Raw genomic sequence first — 14,910 nt, forward strand, 5'->3', positions numbered from 1 at the left:
ATCCCTGACCCCTGAAAAGGCCCGCACAGATGGATGGACACCCCACCCTGTCCTCAGAGCTCCGCTGCAGTCCTGGAAGCACTCGCACAGAGGTCACCTGCACAAGGGTCCTGGTCTCCAGGCTCCATTTGGGGAACTTGACCTTCAGCAGACAATGTTCTCAAAGCTCATAACTGAAACCAGCATTCTGTTGGAAGAGCTACTGCCCTTCATGCTCCAAGCCCACCGTTCACACATGCAGCGTTGCCATCAGAATGGTGCCCGTGATCTTAGGCCTTAGGCTGAGAACAGTTTCAGACCGAAACATGGGTTTTTTCACTAAAAGGAAATGATTCATGTTTCACATTCAAAAGGGAGCCCACCCCCAACCTCATGAATTCAAATCCTGGTGCTTCGGAGCGTTGGTCAGCCCGTGTTGGTCAGGACGGGGTGGCCTCACCGTCCCCCCAGGAAGATCACCCGTCTCTGAATGGAAGGGGTCAGAGGAAGGACAGTGTGTGCCACTGTCCCAGCTCTCCTAAGCACATGGCTGCACTATTTCAAAATGTGCCTGGAGGGAGAAAACTGTCTTTGAGGTGTGTCTATTTATACTCAGAAAAGATAAAGTTGTAAAAGGTCAGTAATTCTAATTTTCTATGTCAGGTATTTATCAAACGAAAATGTTTCAAGCATTTACAGGTGAAGAGGAGAAACTTAAACTTCTGTAGGTCAGCTTTGGAAGGTTGTAAATGCTACAAACACAGTGCATTGCTTACATGTTCTCCTTCCTGAGTTTTATCTCAGGTTTAAGTTCCACTATATTAATCAAGATCTTGCCACCTTAAAAAAAAGGAACAGGTCAATTAAAAAGTTAAAAACAAGAGTTTTAAATAAACAAGAAGTTGCAGGGGGCGGGAAAATACAACTTTGCATTGCTGTCCCTTGGATGAGAGATAGATTTCTGAGCAATTTATTTAAAACCTTAAGTTTGGCTTCAGCACATGAACATTAAAATCATTTTTGAGCAGCTGTAATTTTTCCCAGTCTGGCATCAAATTCAAGAAAATTGCACAGACAACATTGTGGTGATTGCAGGGGGGAGGGGTGGGTGGAAGTGAAAGAGAGTATAAGGGGGATGAATGATAATGGGAAAGAATGCAATTAAAAACTATTAAAAATTAGAAATAGCATTTAGCCCTGACTGGAGTGGCCCACTTGGTTGGGTGTCGTCCTGCAAAGGAAAATGTCAGGCGTTTAACTACTGCTCAGGGCACATGCCTGGGCTACGCGGGGCAAGCGACCGAAGTTTCTCTCTCACATCGATGTTCCTTTCCCTCTCTTTCTCCTTCCCTTCTCCTCTCTCTGAAAATAAATAAATAAAAACATCTTTAAAAAAGAGAAATAGTATTTAAAAGCACGATGCTGCCCTAAATGACAAAGCCAAGACTCGCTCTGCGCCCAGCCCCCCATCCATGCAGCCCCGCCCATGGGGTTTGGAGGACTCAGCACTAGGTTGCCCCTGAGTTGACTCACCCCATCTGACCCCAGGTCAGGATGTGGGCTTTTGCTTCATTCTAGTGCTAAAGCCCCTCCTTGAACCGGAAGCCCAGGCAGAAAGGTCCCATCTAACCCCTATGTGTCAGTTTCCCTGGCTAACAAGTAACTCTGCTTTATTGATGCCATCTTCATGTGGGCAGTGGACTGGGTGGTTTAGGCTCACTTCTCCTCATGAGAAAGTTGGTTTCATCGACCCCTTTGTTGCCTGTAACTGGGAGTCAGCTGAGCGCCCCTCTCCCATTCATGTGGAATGCTGCTTCCTTCTTTCACAACTCAAGCTTTCTCCCCTTTGCTTGTTATCTCAAAAGATCTCTTTGCACCCAATCATTCATTAGCTTAGCAACTTTACTGGAGACTTGAGGAGTTGGAGGAAGAGGCAGCACACTGCACACTGCTCAGTCTCCCACCTTTGCCTGGCCCTCCTAGCTGGTGTTCATGGCTTGGGCGTCAGAGTCATGCCCCAAACAGGCCATCACAGCCTTCATACAAAGCACAACACTCCTCCCAGGCATAATTCTGATAAATACAACTGAATGCAACTGCCCTCATCCTGTAACATATGGATGGGCTCCAGAGTGGAGAGAGGCTAAGTAATTTTCTCAAGCTCACTAAACTAAAAAGACTTATAATGAGCAATGAAGACCACTCTAATATGTCACACTGCCTCTCCATGACTGAATCACCTGCCTGGCACCTCATTTCTTGCAAAATACAGGCCCTCAGAGTCTTGCCCCTCATTTCATCCCAGCAGCTGGAGCCAGTAACTGACTGAAGGCTCCCTGACACCTCTGCACCTATCAGGGCCTCCTCACTCATCCCCTGCCCTGTCTCTGCTCTGCCCACCTCTCTGCACCACACCTCACTCTCTCTGATGAGGACCAATTGTTTGGCCTGCCTCCAGTCTGTTCCCACATTCTCTGTCTGTTTTATTAGGCTTCCTCTTATCACCTATAGCTGGACCCCTGCCCTGCCCACCTCCTGTCCTACCTAATGCCCATGGGCAGCTCCCATGAGACATTGTTGATGGTATTCACTGTTTTCAGTGAATCCCTTCATCTCTTCCTCTCTTGTCTTTCCTCTTTGCCTATCAGAGGCACAGAATGTCTACCTAACAAGAAAGATTCAATTTTCCACTGTGCGTAATTGCCAAGGTTGCTCTAGGGAGGGCCTCAAAGTTGCTGGAGTCTACTGGAAGGGCTGAGATATCTTTACCTCCTTTCTTTCCTCTCTTGCTCCATATCAACTGAGAGGGCAGTTGCCCCAGAAAACACTTTTGGCTGATTCATTTTCTCCCTGCACCCTCGGAATTCCCATGCAAAGCTAAAAATAGCAACTCATTTCTGTTCTTTCAAAGTGAGAGACAGAAGCAGACCCTTAGCATCTGAGCAACACAGTGGTGGTCCTGCTTATGATGTGGGTGTGTGTGGGGCCTCAGCCTTTGGTGGGAACAGAGACAGCATGGAGCTGGGAGCGACTCTCAGGATGGGCTGGTATGCATTTAATGTCCAAAGGGATGGACCACTATTGTCACAGGTAACAACTCTGAATATAACAATAGGAGTTGGAATTCTCAAACAATCTGGCAACTACTTGGGGCTTTCCAGAGGGCCTCACATGGTCCACCAACGCACGTGTCCCTGGACAGCCAGTGGAGGGGTAGAGTTCACCACACAGGCAACACAACCCCCCACATCCGGAGACTATAGATCAAGTTGAAACTCACCCCTGGGGGCCCTCAGCTTGTTCTGAAGAACAGTGATATATGCAACTCCATGGCGTGAGCCAACTTATGCAATAACTCCCGTTTCTCACTCATTTTTTCCCTCCTCCTCCACAAAGTCTTCCCAGCCTGGCCCCACCAGCCTGGCCTCTTCCTCCTTTTAGTTTCTGACTGTGTGCCAACTGCTGGGCTCTTAATCAGGTATGGTCATGTGGCATTCCTAGCATTCTACATGGAACTTTTACCTACTGCATTATTCTTTAAAGAGTGGTGTGTGTGTGTGTGTGTGTGTGTGTGCGTGTGTGTGTGTCCTGGTGCAGGAACGCCTGTCGGCAGCAGTGGGGGAGCTCTGCAGAGTGTTGAGGAGGCATGTACTTGGAGCCAGAGGCCCTAGCTTCTCATTCTGGATCTGACCTTAATGAGGACTCGGACTAAAGGGGTAAGTCTCTCAGACTCCTCTGGAAGATGTGGCCAATAACCCTGGAGTGGAAGGAATGGTCTCTTTTCAAATTTGTCTGCAAAAGGAGGAACTTACTTTCTTTTGTGCAGGAAAAATTGGCAAAAAGTAAAGCGGGCTTTAGAAACACATTTTTAGAGACTCCTGGGAAGCGAGTAAACTAGAAAATGTGATCAGGGTAAGGATATGAGTGGTGGTAACATAAGTAGATGATGGATTAGATAGATGATAGATAGATAGATAGATAGATAGATATGCTGTTTATAAACATAATTAATAAATATTCATGTTTGGAGAGACTAGAAAATCAGGAGAGTTTCCTGAAAGGCCCCAGAAACATTTCTAACATTAGGAGAGAACTAAGCAGCCCATCTGATTGCTAAAAGGTGCTCATTAAGATGTAAGAAGTCATCCTATCAGATCTCACTCTTTGGGTTTAAAACCAAAAGATGCTGCTTGGAGCCCATAAAGTCACATCCCACGAGTGACATGAGTGAAGTGAAAACTGGTGGCTAAGAAAAGACTTTTTAATTCAGTATAAATAAGGAAATGGATATCTGTATGTCGTCTGCCCACACTCACAATTTGCTCACCCACTGTAAAAAGCTTTATGGTCGAAAATGGTTGACCTGATGGGTCTTTCTTTTCCTCTGCCTTCTCCACTCCCTGACTCTGTTGAAAGTGGCCTCTAACCCCCCTTGCTTCTTTATTTGAACAACTGATAACATAGACTATAGTTGTGCACATTCCCTGTGTTTGTCAAAAAAATGACCCCTGCATTCTGCCCACGTCCACATCCCCAGAGAGACTTAGAAGATGAGTTAAGGACCCTGAAATGGGGACAGTTTCCTAAATTATTTGGGCAGACTCAATCTAATCACATGAGTCCTTAAAACAAACAAACAAACAAGAAAACAGAATCTTTCCTGGCTGTAATGAGTAAAAGGAAGATGTGATGACATAAGAAGGGTCAGTAAAACACAACTTTGTTGGCTTTAAAGATTGAGGTAGGAAGCCACGAGGCCAGCTATGTGGGCAGCTTCTTCTAGAAGCTAGGAAAGGCATGTAAATGGATTTTTCTCTAAACTCTCTAGAAAGGAATGCATCCCTCTCCACACCTTGATTTTAGCCTGGTCAGACTTCTCAGCTGCACAACTGTAAGACAATGAGGAAACTAAAACACTAGCCTTCCAGCGGACTGCAAGCTCTCTACAAACAGGTGTATTTTTCTCTGTCATCATAATGGTTACACCTGTGCCTGATGCATAGTAAGCAACCAACAAATATATGTTAGAAGAATGAATAAATGAACAAATGAAGTATATATATATACAGAACTAACTACCAAAGAATGACACCTGACACAAGGAAAGATAACAAGCTCAAGATCACGGTCAGAGAAACAGTCCCTTGCATCCTAGGTGGGGAAGTCAAAAACTGCCACCAGGGACCATGTTTTGCCAAGTGGCCTGCCCCTTTTATCAAGTAGGAGAATAACATACACATAGAATGAAAAAAATCCATAGGAAGATAAGTCCATGTGTACTTAAGCACTAAATTAAAGAAAGGTGCTGTGGGAAGATGGTATGAAGAGAAAATGATTCTGGAAACATTCATGTGCTGAATGTGGACTTGATCTGGACTTGGAAGGACAGCCAGAATTTGGATAAGTGGAGAATGGGAGAGGATGTTACTGAAGAGGATGAGACATTATGGCCCATCATGAGAAGACTGGCTTTGCCAGAAGAATTGTAACTAAGAACAGTTACATGACAGAAACAGCTGCCATCTACCCGGTTCTTTCCAAATGCCAGCACTTTCCATGATCAGCTCATGTAATCCCCCCAATGACCCTCTAAAGTGGCGTGAAGGGCATCTTGAGACTTTTTGACTTGTGTGTCCTTTTTTTTTTAATCTGCACAAAGCATTGGTAATTTATTTCTTTTCTAGCCCTGGGCTCAGTACATAGATGGCTTCTCTTCACCCTTTGGGCTGACAATTTTCTCCAGGTTTTTGCTGATGATATGATAAAGCTCAGCACAGAAGGCCTTCAGGTCCAGCACCATGGCCCTGAGTTCCCCATAGGCTGTCTCATCTCTTTCGTGCGCCAGGGCCGGGTAATCCATTACACGGGTCTCCTCAGAGGCCTTGGCCACAGCATCCCCACGTTCTGAGAAGTACTTGGATATGGTTGTCTGGAAAGCTTCCACTTCGGTCTTGACCACATTCACCCTCTCCAACACCTTCTCCTGGATTGCCACCCCAAAGTCATTTTCATCCTCAATCTTGGGGATCAAGTGCTGGATCCATGTGATCACCAGAATACATTTTTCTTTGAGAGTCCAGGCTTCTGGCTTAACCAGGGCAAGCAGGGCCAGAAGCTTCTCATTCCCAGGAAGAAAGCCACACTTAGGGACTTCTTTCTTCTCCTGTTTATCTGTTTCCATCTCATCATCCTTGGGTGGGGAGTCTGGAATTGGGATGTCCAGTGGGGGTCAGAGAGAGGTCAGATCGGTCATGTTGAGGGAGTCCTCTTGCAAGAGCTGATTCAGGTGTATGATTTTCTGTGGCAAGAATCTGTAGAGGAATTCCTCAGCCTCCTGGAGAAGATTTTGCCTGAAGACATCCACTTGTTTGCAGGCTTCCCTGCTCAGGCAGACCCCACAAGGCTTGGCCATGCTGCTTCAGTGTGCTAGATTTCGGTCTTGACTGGTGTGTCCTTGACAGCCCAGCATGGGATCCCCCTTCTCAGGTGTGGGATATTCTCCCTCTGTGAGCTTTGGGGCTCCCTTTCTCTTGCTGCTGAGTAGAGGCTGCAAAATCTAGACACTTGCTTTCTCTTTACCCCTGGCAACAAGGACGCATGTGTGTGACCTGGTTTGGCCATCAGATGTGAATCAGGAATAAGCGGCAGAAAGAAAACAGACAGGAAGAATTTCTTCTAGCAGCCACATGATACCAACACCTGGATTGGAGAGTCAATAGAGTAGGTGGCTCCTCCTGCTAGCACATTTTCTGAAACTGGTTACCCAGCCTTCTCAGCAATTCTTTGAACTACTCAAATCCCATCATAAAAGTTCTTCTGAACCTAAACTGACTAGAATACATTCCTGTTATTTGCAAATAGGAACCCTGGATGACAGAGCAGATATTAAAATTCTTGTATTACAGGTTAGGAATCTGAAGCTCAGAAAGGTAAAGTGACTTGTCCAAGGTCACACAGCTCATGCCTATCTGATTACAAAGCTTATGTTCTTAACATTAATCATTAAATGTTCAAAATAAGAATTGAATTATAAGAGGCTTTCTCTCTTACAAATACTTCATACAAGGCCTGAGAAGGGAGAAGTCAATCCCATGGGAAGGCAGGATTTATGGGTGAAGGCAGGGCAGGCCTTTCGAAGACATTGTTTTTGAACTACATCTTAAACAATGGGCAGGGTTGGCCACACTGGCAAAGAGAAGGTGGAGGAAGTCTTTCCAGGCATCAGAAAGACCAGAAGCAAAGGCATGGAACCATGACATTTCAAGAGCTCTATATTAATATCTATTGCTAGCTAACAAATTGCCCTCAAACTTAGTGGCTAAAAACAACATACATCTATTATCTCAATGTCTGTGGAGCAGAAATCTGGGCACAGCTTAGCTGGGTCTTCTCCCTCAGGGTCTCTCACAAGGTGGCAAGCAAGGTGCCGTCCAGGGCCGGTCTGAAGACTCAGAAGAAAGGTTCTTTTTCCAAGACCATCACATGGTTGTTGGCAGATTTTGGCTCTTAAGGGTTGTTAGACTGAGGGTCTTGGTTCCTAGCTGGCTGCTCGTTGGAGGCTGCCGTTAGTTCCCTGACAAGTGACCCTCTCCAGCATGGCTACTTGCCTCATTGAAGCATGCAAACCAAGAAGATAATACAGTCTTCTAGAAAGACAGAACTGACAGTCATCGCTTTTGTCACATTCTCTTACTTAGAAGATAGTTGCTTGGTCAGCCATTCAAAAGGAGAGGACTCCAAAGCGACAGGACTGCCAGGAGGTGGGGACCCTTTGGGTCTCACTGAAGGTCTGCCTCCTACCGACTACTTGGGCATTGCAAGTCGTTTGTACTAAGAGAGGGGCACTGCAGCACCAGGCAGGAGGTTGGCAAATACAGACCACAAATGCCTTCATAAACCATGCCAAAGAACCAGGGTATCATCTTATAAGAGGTGGGATTCCTTCTTTCCTTTTTAACGTACCTTTAGGTTTGGTTTGGTTTCCCAAAATCACTTCAGCTCCTTTAGTTCCCTGAATTCCTATCTTATACTCTCCATACCATGTTTCCATCCTCCAACAGGTACTGACCCATCCATCACTTAGATATACCTAGGTAGTAAGACTAGAACAGATGCAACTAAAATCAATTAAACTCCTGCAACCGCAAACAGGTAACACCCCCAAATCCATCACTTATACTAAGGCAGAAAGTTGGTTTTGAATGTTCAAAAAAACCCAAAATGGATGGGGGAATGTGAGGGAGCAGGTCAGGCAAGGACTGGAATTCCTCCTTGGGAGCCCAGCCCTTCCCACCAGCCTCTGAGTTGTTCCCTAATCATGGTGCTGCCACCAGGCTTCAGTGATTCCAAATCCATCATCGGTTCCACTGTTCAGGAAGAGGTCCCAGAAAAGCCAAAACTTCCCAAACTGCAACCAACTTTCCCTGAGGAAATGGCCTAATGTCATGAGCCCTCATTGCTGCAAATGTCATTTAATTATGGTTGTCACAATGCTGACTGCACTTTCTTTTCATCCAGGTTGAAAAATGTCCACAGTTCTGCCTTCTACAGCTTTTTACTGGCTTCTTTACCTTGATCACTTTCCCTGCACGTGTAAGAGTGTGTTCTTGCCAAAGCTCATTTCTCTGTGCTTAATAAAGCATTTTATGGGCTACTTTGTTGGCAGGAAGCCCCTGTCCTCCATCCTTTGATCTGCAGACTCCGCGTGTACAGAGCTAGTACTGAATAAGCATTACCCTTCCAAATACCACTAGTCACATCCAAAATATAACCTCCAAGGTTCCATCTGGAAGCCCTGGGGACTCCTTGACTATGATTCTTAGATCCCTTTGGCCTCGATTCTTGCCCCAAACATTATTAATCTCCCAGGAAAAGGAATACAGGCTGCAATAATTCATAGATTTTGATAATTCACACTCACCGGTTACCGCATCCATTTGGAAAATGGTCGCCTCTTAAAAATGGATCGTGACAGCATTCCAAATGCAGCAACTTTGATCTCCCAGCCAGAGGACATCTGCTTGCCTGTTATGACATTTTACCTTCTAGGTTCAGGCCAGAATGGTCCCCCTGCTCCCTGAACATGTCTCCCGGCTGGAGTATCTTTCCTTTTCTCTGTTTCTTTGGCTTTGCATTGTCTCCTTCTACTTCCAACACTTTCCCCTCATCCCTCCATGTAGTATTTTACCTTGGACCGAGAGAAATTCTGCAGCTGACAGGCGATTGTACTGCCTTTGAAGTGCGCTGGCTCTAGGCTGGTCTCTGGCTGGAGAAACAACTTACTGGAATTACTTAGGAGTCTCCTTTCCACTTGTGTTTCCTTCTGTGTTTATTCACGAAGGAGAATGTTAGTGATTGGGAAGGAAAGAACCAGATGTCAGTTTTCTCTATGAATCAGCTGAGGATGCATTTTCCTGCTTCCTCCCCTTCCACAAAAAAACAACAATATTGAACAAAGTCCCTCTTTCCTTAACTACCGTTTTCCTACCTCATCCCCTTTTCCTCCTGTTCCCCAGCATTACCTCTGCTTGGAAGAGGTGTTGAAGTTTAAATCAGGTGTTTTCCACCTAGAAAAAAAAATGCCTGACCAGAATCTCCCCCCAAAGAAACATTTCCTCTGGATTTCACCAGGGCCCCTGCTCCATTTGCAGAATACAGGCACAGCCATGGGCCTCAGTGGGGTTACAAGGAGATTTGTTTAACTGCTTTGAAATTATTATTTGCATGCAGAAGACTTGGAACACAAGACCCTGTTTGTGTAAAAAAGGCTACGGATTAAGCCTTTGTTTGGGTCCCTTCTGAAAAGAACTGTGAGGTACAAATAGCAAGGACACCTGAGAGCTAAATGAGCTATCAAATGACCTATTAAACTCTGCTAAGAAACTCAATCTGGCACGCAGCCTTCATTCACATAGTACTCTGGTCAGTTATGCTTCATGATTGGCCCCCGTTTCTCCACAAGTTGTGCCCTTGTCTCCAATAAGGTGGTCTGTAGCCAGGTCTGCTGGGTCAGAGAGGCAGGAAAGATGACAAGGGGGCAGAAACATTCCAGGAGAGAGTCAGCAGGTGCATGGTCCCTGGCACTTACAATGACACAGAAAGTTACTCAATAGCCTGAGTCTGTCAGCCTACTGAGACCATGACCCACCATTTACCAAGCTAGGGTGAATAAAGTGGAGCCAAGATCAAATAAACAACCAGTCCACATAGGTCCTTGTGGTCACACATCCAACAAACGTATTTTATTTTATTTCATTTTAATTTTTAAAATATGCCTATTGATTTTAGAGACAGAGGAAGGGAGAGAGAAACATTGATTCGTTGCCTCCCATATATACCCCAACTGGAGATCAAACCCATAACCTAGGTATATGCTCTGACCAGGAATCGAACCCCCAACCTTTTGGTGTATGGGACAACGCTCCAACCAACTAAGCCACACCAGCAAGGGTGACAAACATATTTATTTTTAAAAGGGATAATAAAGACAAAGTTCAAGAGGGTTTTTATGTATAAGGAGAGGGGAAGAAGTGGGGATGTTGTGAGTTAGAGTCAGTAGTTCTGGGGTTTATTGGAAGCTTCATGGGTGTTTGTTTAGAGGGAATAAGTAACAAAGCTGTGAGTAAACCGAAGACAGAATGTCAAGAGCCAAGATTGATTAATGATTTGATTCTGTGCACTGGAGAGATGCAATATAAAGTAATTCTTCAGGGGATAAAATTTCCATTATTTTGAAATAATTGTCTATTTTGCTTGTACTTAAAGAAAATGTAAGTTAATACCCAGTTAACTGAGAAATTGTCTCCAAAGGTTTTGGTGAATTTTTCTCTCCAAGTGCTGTTTCTCGTCCATTCCGCGTGACTTACTGAGCAGCACGTTGTTCACCTCGCCTGGACCACAGGGTCAAATTCAGAAGAGACTGGGTCTGACGGTGCTGAGCGGAGTCACACGATGGCACCAATGCTGATCCAGGTGCTCTGGCAACTCTGGCACTCGCTGGAGGTCAGAGCACATTGCAGGGGGTCAGACCCAAATTCAAATTCCAGATCTGCTGCCACTACACTGCTGCCACTACACTAAACTGAGGCAAATCCCTTAGTTTTCTTGAGCCTCAATTTCTCAATGTCAGCTGGACTGTATAGTTCCCTAGGGCTCTCATAATATAGGGCCACAAACTGGGTGCCTTCAGACCACAGAAATCTATCTTCTCATAGTTCTGAAGGTTGGCCATTCTGGAGGCTAGAAAGTGTCAGGGCAGCAGGGCAGTGTTCCCTCTGCAGGCACTCGGGAAGGAACATCCCTTGCCTCTTGCTGCTTCTGATGGCTGCTGATATTCCTTGATGTTCTTTGGCTTCTAGCTGTATCATTCCAATCTCGGTCTCACCTGGCCTTCTCCCTGTGTGTCTCTCTGTATTCCCGTGGCCTTCTTATAAGAACACCTTCTGACAGGACCCACCCTGATCCAGTCTGCCCTCATCCTAAGTAATGACATCTGCACAGGTCCTTTCTTCCAAATAAGCTCACATTTTGAGTTTCTTGGTAGAAAAGGATTTCAGAGGGATACTACTCAACCCATATATGAAGATGATGTATAACAAAAAAGGCCATGATAAGAATTAAATAATATAGATAAGACACCTAGCACAATATAAGTATTTATCATCATCATAGCATTATCATCATCATCATCACCATCATCCATCATCTCCGTGAAAAGATCGTATTTCTAAAAACTTTCTATCCAGCTAGCTAAGGAGACCACAAGTAAAACTATGAAATAGACTTAGGTTCAAATCTGGGCTGGGCAACCTCTGGTAAATTACTTAACCTCTCTGATTTTCAGTTTCTTTATCCCCCACGCTGACGGAGATATAGGCAGGAGTGAGCAAAAGTAGGTTTACAGTTGTGAGTATACAAAACACAGTTTATTCTTGTATTGTTATTTAATAATTATTGTAGTATTTCCCACACAAACAATTATAAACTTAATTTTGCCCACCCTTGCATATATCTCCATCGGTGTGGATAAAGAAATCATATATATACAATCTCCAGCCCTTAAATGGCATTTACTATGTGCTAGGCACTGTTCTAAGAGATTTACAAATCTCAGCCAATCCTCAGAACAACCCTGTGAGTTTAGGTATTATTATCTTTATTTCACAATCAAGGAAGTTGAATCAGCAAGTATTTTAAGACAGTTGCCTAAGGTCACATAGGAAGTAAGTGATGAAAACAGAATTCAAACCCAGGCAGACTGGCTCCGAATGCCTCCAAGATTATAAGAGAAGGCTTAAGAGTCAGATGGGCCCAGAGATACTTCTGGAAGTAACGCCATGATGGCTGCCCAAGGAGAACCCCAAGTTAAGTTCAAACTTGTGTTGATTGGTGATGGTGGCACTGGAAAAACTACATTCATTAAATGTCATCTGATGGGTGAATTTGAGAAGTATGTAGCCACCTTGGGTGTTGAGGTCCATCTGCTTGTGTTCCACACCAACAGAAGACTTACTAGCTTCAGCGTATGGGATACATTTGGCCAGAAGTTTGGCAGACTGAGAAATGCCTATTGCACCCAAGCCCAATGGGCTATTATGCTTGATGTCACTTCAAGAGTTACTTACAAGAATGTGCCTAACTAGTGTAGAGATCGGGTATGAGTGCGTGAAATCATCTCCATTGTGTTGTGTGATTATCCACAATAACAAAGTGGATATTGAGGACAGAAAAGTTAAAGGCAAAATCAACTGTCTTCCACTGAAAGAAGAATCTCTGGTATATGACATTTCTGCCAAAGAGTAACTACAACTTCAAAAGCCCTTCCTTTGACTTGCTAGAAAACTAATTGGAGACCTGAACTTGGAGTTTGTTGCCAGGCCTGCTCTGGCCCCACCAGAGGTTGCCGTGGACCAGCTTTGGCAGCACAATGTGAGTATGACCTACTGTTGCTCAGACCACCGTTCTCCGGGATGAGGCTGAAGACCTGTGAGAGATGGAAGTGGGAGCCCAGCGCCAGAAGCTGGTTTAACAGACAACTGCCCTGTGGGGTCAGTGGCGCCCCATGTTTGCTATGTCACTGTGTAGCTAAGCAGAACCCGTGCTTGATTTGGGATGCTGAAGGACATGAAAGGGCTTCTGGGTGAATGTGGCAGTTAAAAAAATACCTTCAGTTTTTGGACCTGCATATGTATTCGGCTGTTTTGGAATGCAGTTGTTTCCTTATTGAGTTGCAAATATGAGATTGCTGCAGTCTAATCACAATATTCAGTGGTGAAACCTTGTTTGTTTCTGTCATTCCCATTCCCTTTTGTTTAGAATCAGAATAAAGTTGTATTTCAAATATCTAAAAAATAATAAAAATTAAAAAGAAGGTTTAAATAAAACACTTAGCCAGCACGCAGTATACGTGAAGCAATCAATGAATGGTGATATAGTAACCACAGCTTCTTCTTCCAACCTTTCCCCTTTTCCTGACCTCGGGGCTGCCTTTCCCCTTTCCTCTTTCTCTCAGTTCAGATGCTCAGGTTGTTACCCTTGTTGACATTAAGCTGGAGCCAAGTTTCCATATTTTAATGTTCAAACTGCTCAAGTTTCACTCAGTTTCCTGGGGTACCTTGCTCTCATTTTTATCTCATTATTCTCTCCAGTATCCTGTGACCATGGTCGTTGGGAGGGTCAGAAAAGGGGGGGAGCCAGAGCTTTCTGGCAACTGGTGAACAGTGGGTGCTTCTTTCTCAGGACAGGAACAGAGTTAAGCAACAGGCTGTAAGACGTCTCAGGAACAATCACCCAATGGGGCCACCCACTAAACCCAGGATCTTGCGTACTGTCCTTGGCACAGAGATCCTTGAGAGATCTGCCATGGAACAAAACCTCCTGAGCATGTGGATCCACGATGGTGTTAGAGGTATGGAGAGTGAGCCATCTCCTGAACATCCATCCTGGGGCGCAGTGCGTTCCCAGCCAGATGCCCTGTTCTCACCTGCCCCACACTGCCCTGAGCAGGAGATGTCCACATAGCTGTAGTGTAGTTTTTTGGGACTTGGGATCAACTCTACCCACTGCTAGTCAGGCTCTGCCCTCTGGTACCTGATGTAGTAGGAGGAGCAGGAATCCCACCCTAGCCAGGATCCCCTCCTGCCTCTCTGGCTGTTGCCAGAATCCCAGCATGGACACGGCAGCTGTCACAGAAATCAGTGATCAGGAGGGTGTGCGTGCCCACCCAGAATGGCAGTTCTGTGTAGGTCCAATAATAACTTAAGCAACTTTGGGGCAAATCTGTTCACTCTCCCCAAACCAACAACATGAGGACAGGCTTTCTCCAAGAGGTAAAGTGAGGGGCTGCACTTGGCAAATTGTGACACAGGCTGCTGCTGCTCCGCCCTTTCACTTTTGGGGTCCCTCCCTCTATCCTCCCAAGGACCTTGTGTCCTTATGCCATGCGGAAGCAGCCCCCCTGCTCAAAAAGCCCTGCTTCCTTCCTTTCTTCCTCGTAAGACATACCTTTCTTCACCCCAGACTTCTGAGACCTCCGCCTCACTTTGGTAACAATGGAAGTTATTAAAGGAACAAATCCTGCTAATTGGTCAACCAACTATGGGGCTGAACCTCCAGGGTGCCTTAACCCAGGTCAAATATATGAAAATGTGACTGTGGAGAATTACCTAATCTTTAGCTAATTTTTAAGTTTGTTGCTGCTCACCTGTGGGCTACTAAGATGTAATGAGGAGTTTACAGTTGATGCTGGGAGGTGAGGTTTCTATGAGCTGGTTACTAAGCCCATGAATCCCACTACCATAAAGTGATAAAATCTTTGTGCTGGGATCCATGGGGGAAGCTGGACAAGTGACCTCATCCCACAAGTGCCTGAGCTTCAGGAGGTGTCAGAGCTCAGGCCGTGCATGCTTTGTGGGCTCCCTAGCGTGGGTGGCC

General features: G+C 45.3%; 1 protein-coding gene and 1 pseudogene across 1 annotated transcript; one reads left to right on the forward strand and one right to left on the reverse strand.

Moving 5' to 3' along the window:
- Positions 1 to 5,615: 5,615 nt before the first annotated feature.
- On the reverse strand, positions 5,616 to 6,413 carry LOC114506562 (proteasome activator complex subunit 2-like). The gene is given in 1 exon segment (XM_036009215.1): positions 5,616 to 6,413. A coding segment is annotated over 1 exon segment (720 nt). The 5' UTR covers positions 6,392 to 6,413; the 3' UTR covers positions 5,616 to 5,671.
- A 5,869-nt stretch (positions 6,414 to 12,282) lies between these two features.
- On the forward strand, positions 12,283 to 12,967 carry LOC114507003 (annotated as a pseudogene).
- Positions 12,968 to 14,910: the final 1,943 nt, after the last annotated feature.

This window comes from Phyllostomus discolor, chromosome 9 (assembly GCF_004126475.2).
Source record: "Phyllostomus discolor isolate MPI-MPIP mPhyDis1 chromosome 9, mPhyDis1.pri.v3, whole genome shotgun sequence".
NCBI classification, from domain to species: Eukaryota; Metazoa; Chordata; class Mammalia; order Chiroptera; family Phyllostomidae; genus Phyllostomus; species Phyllostomus discolor.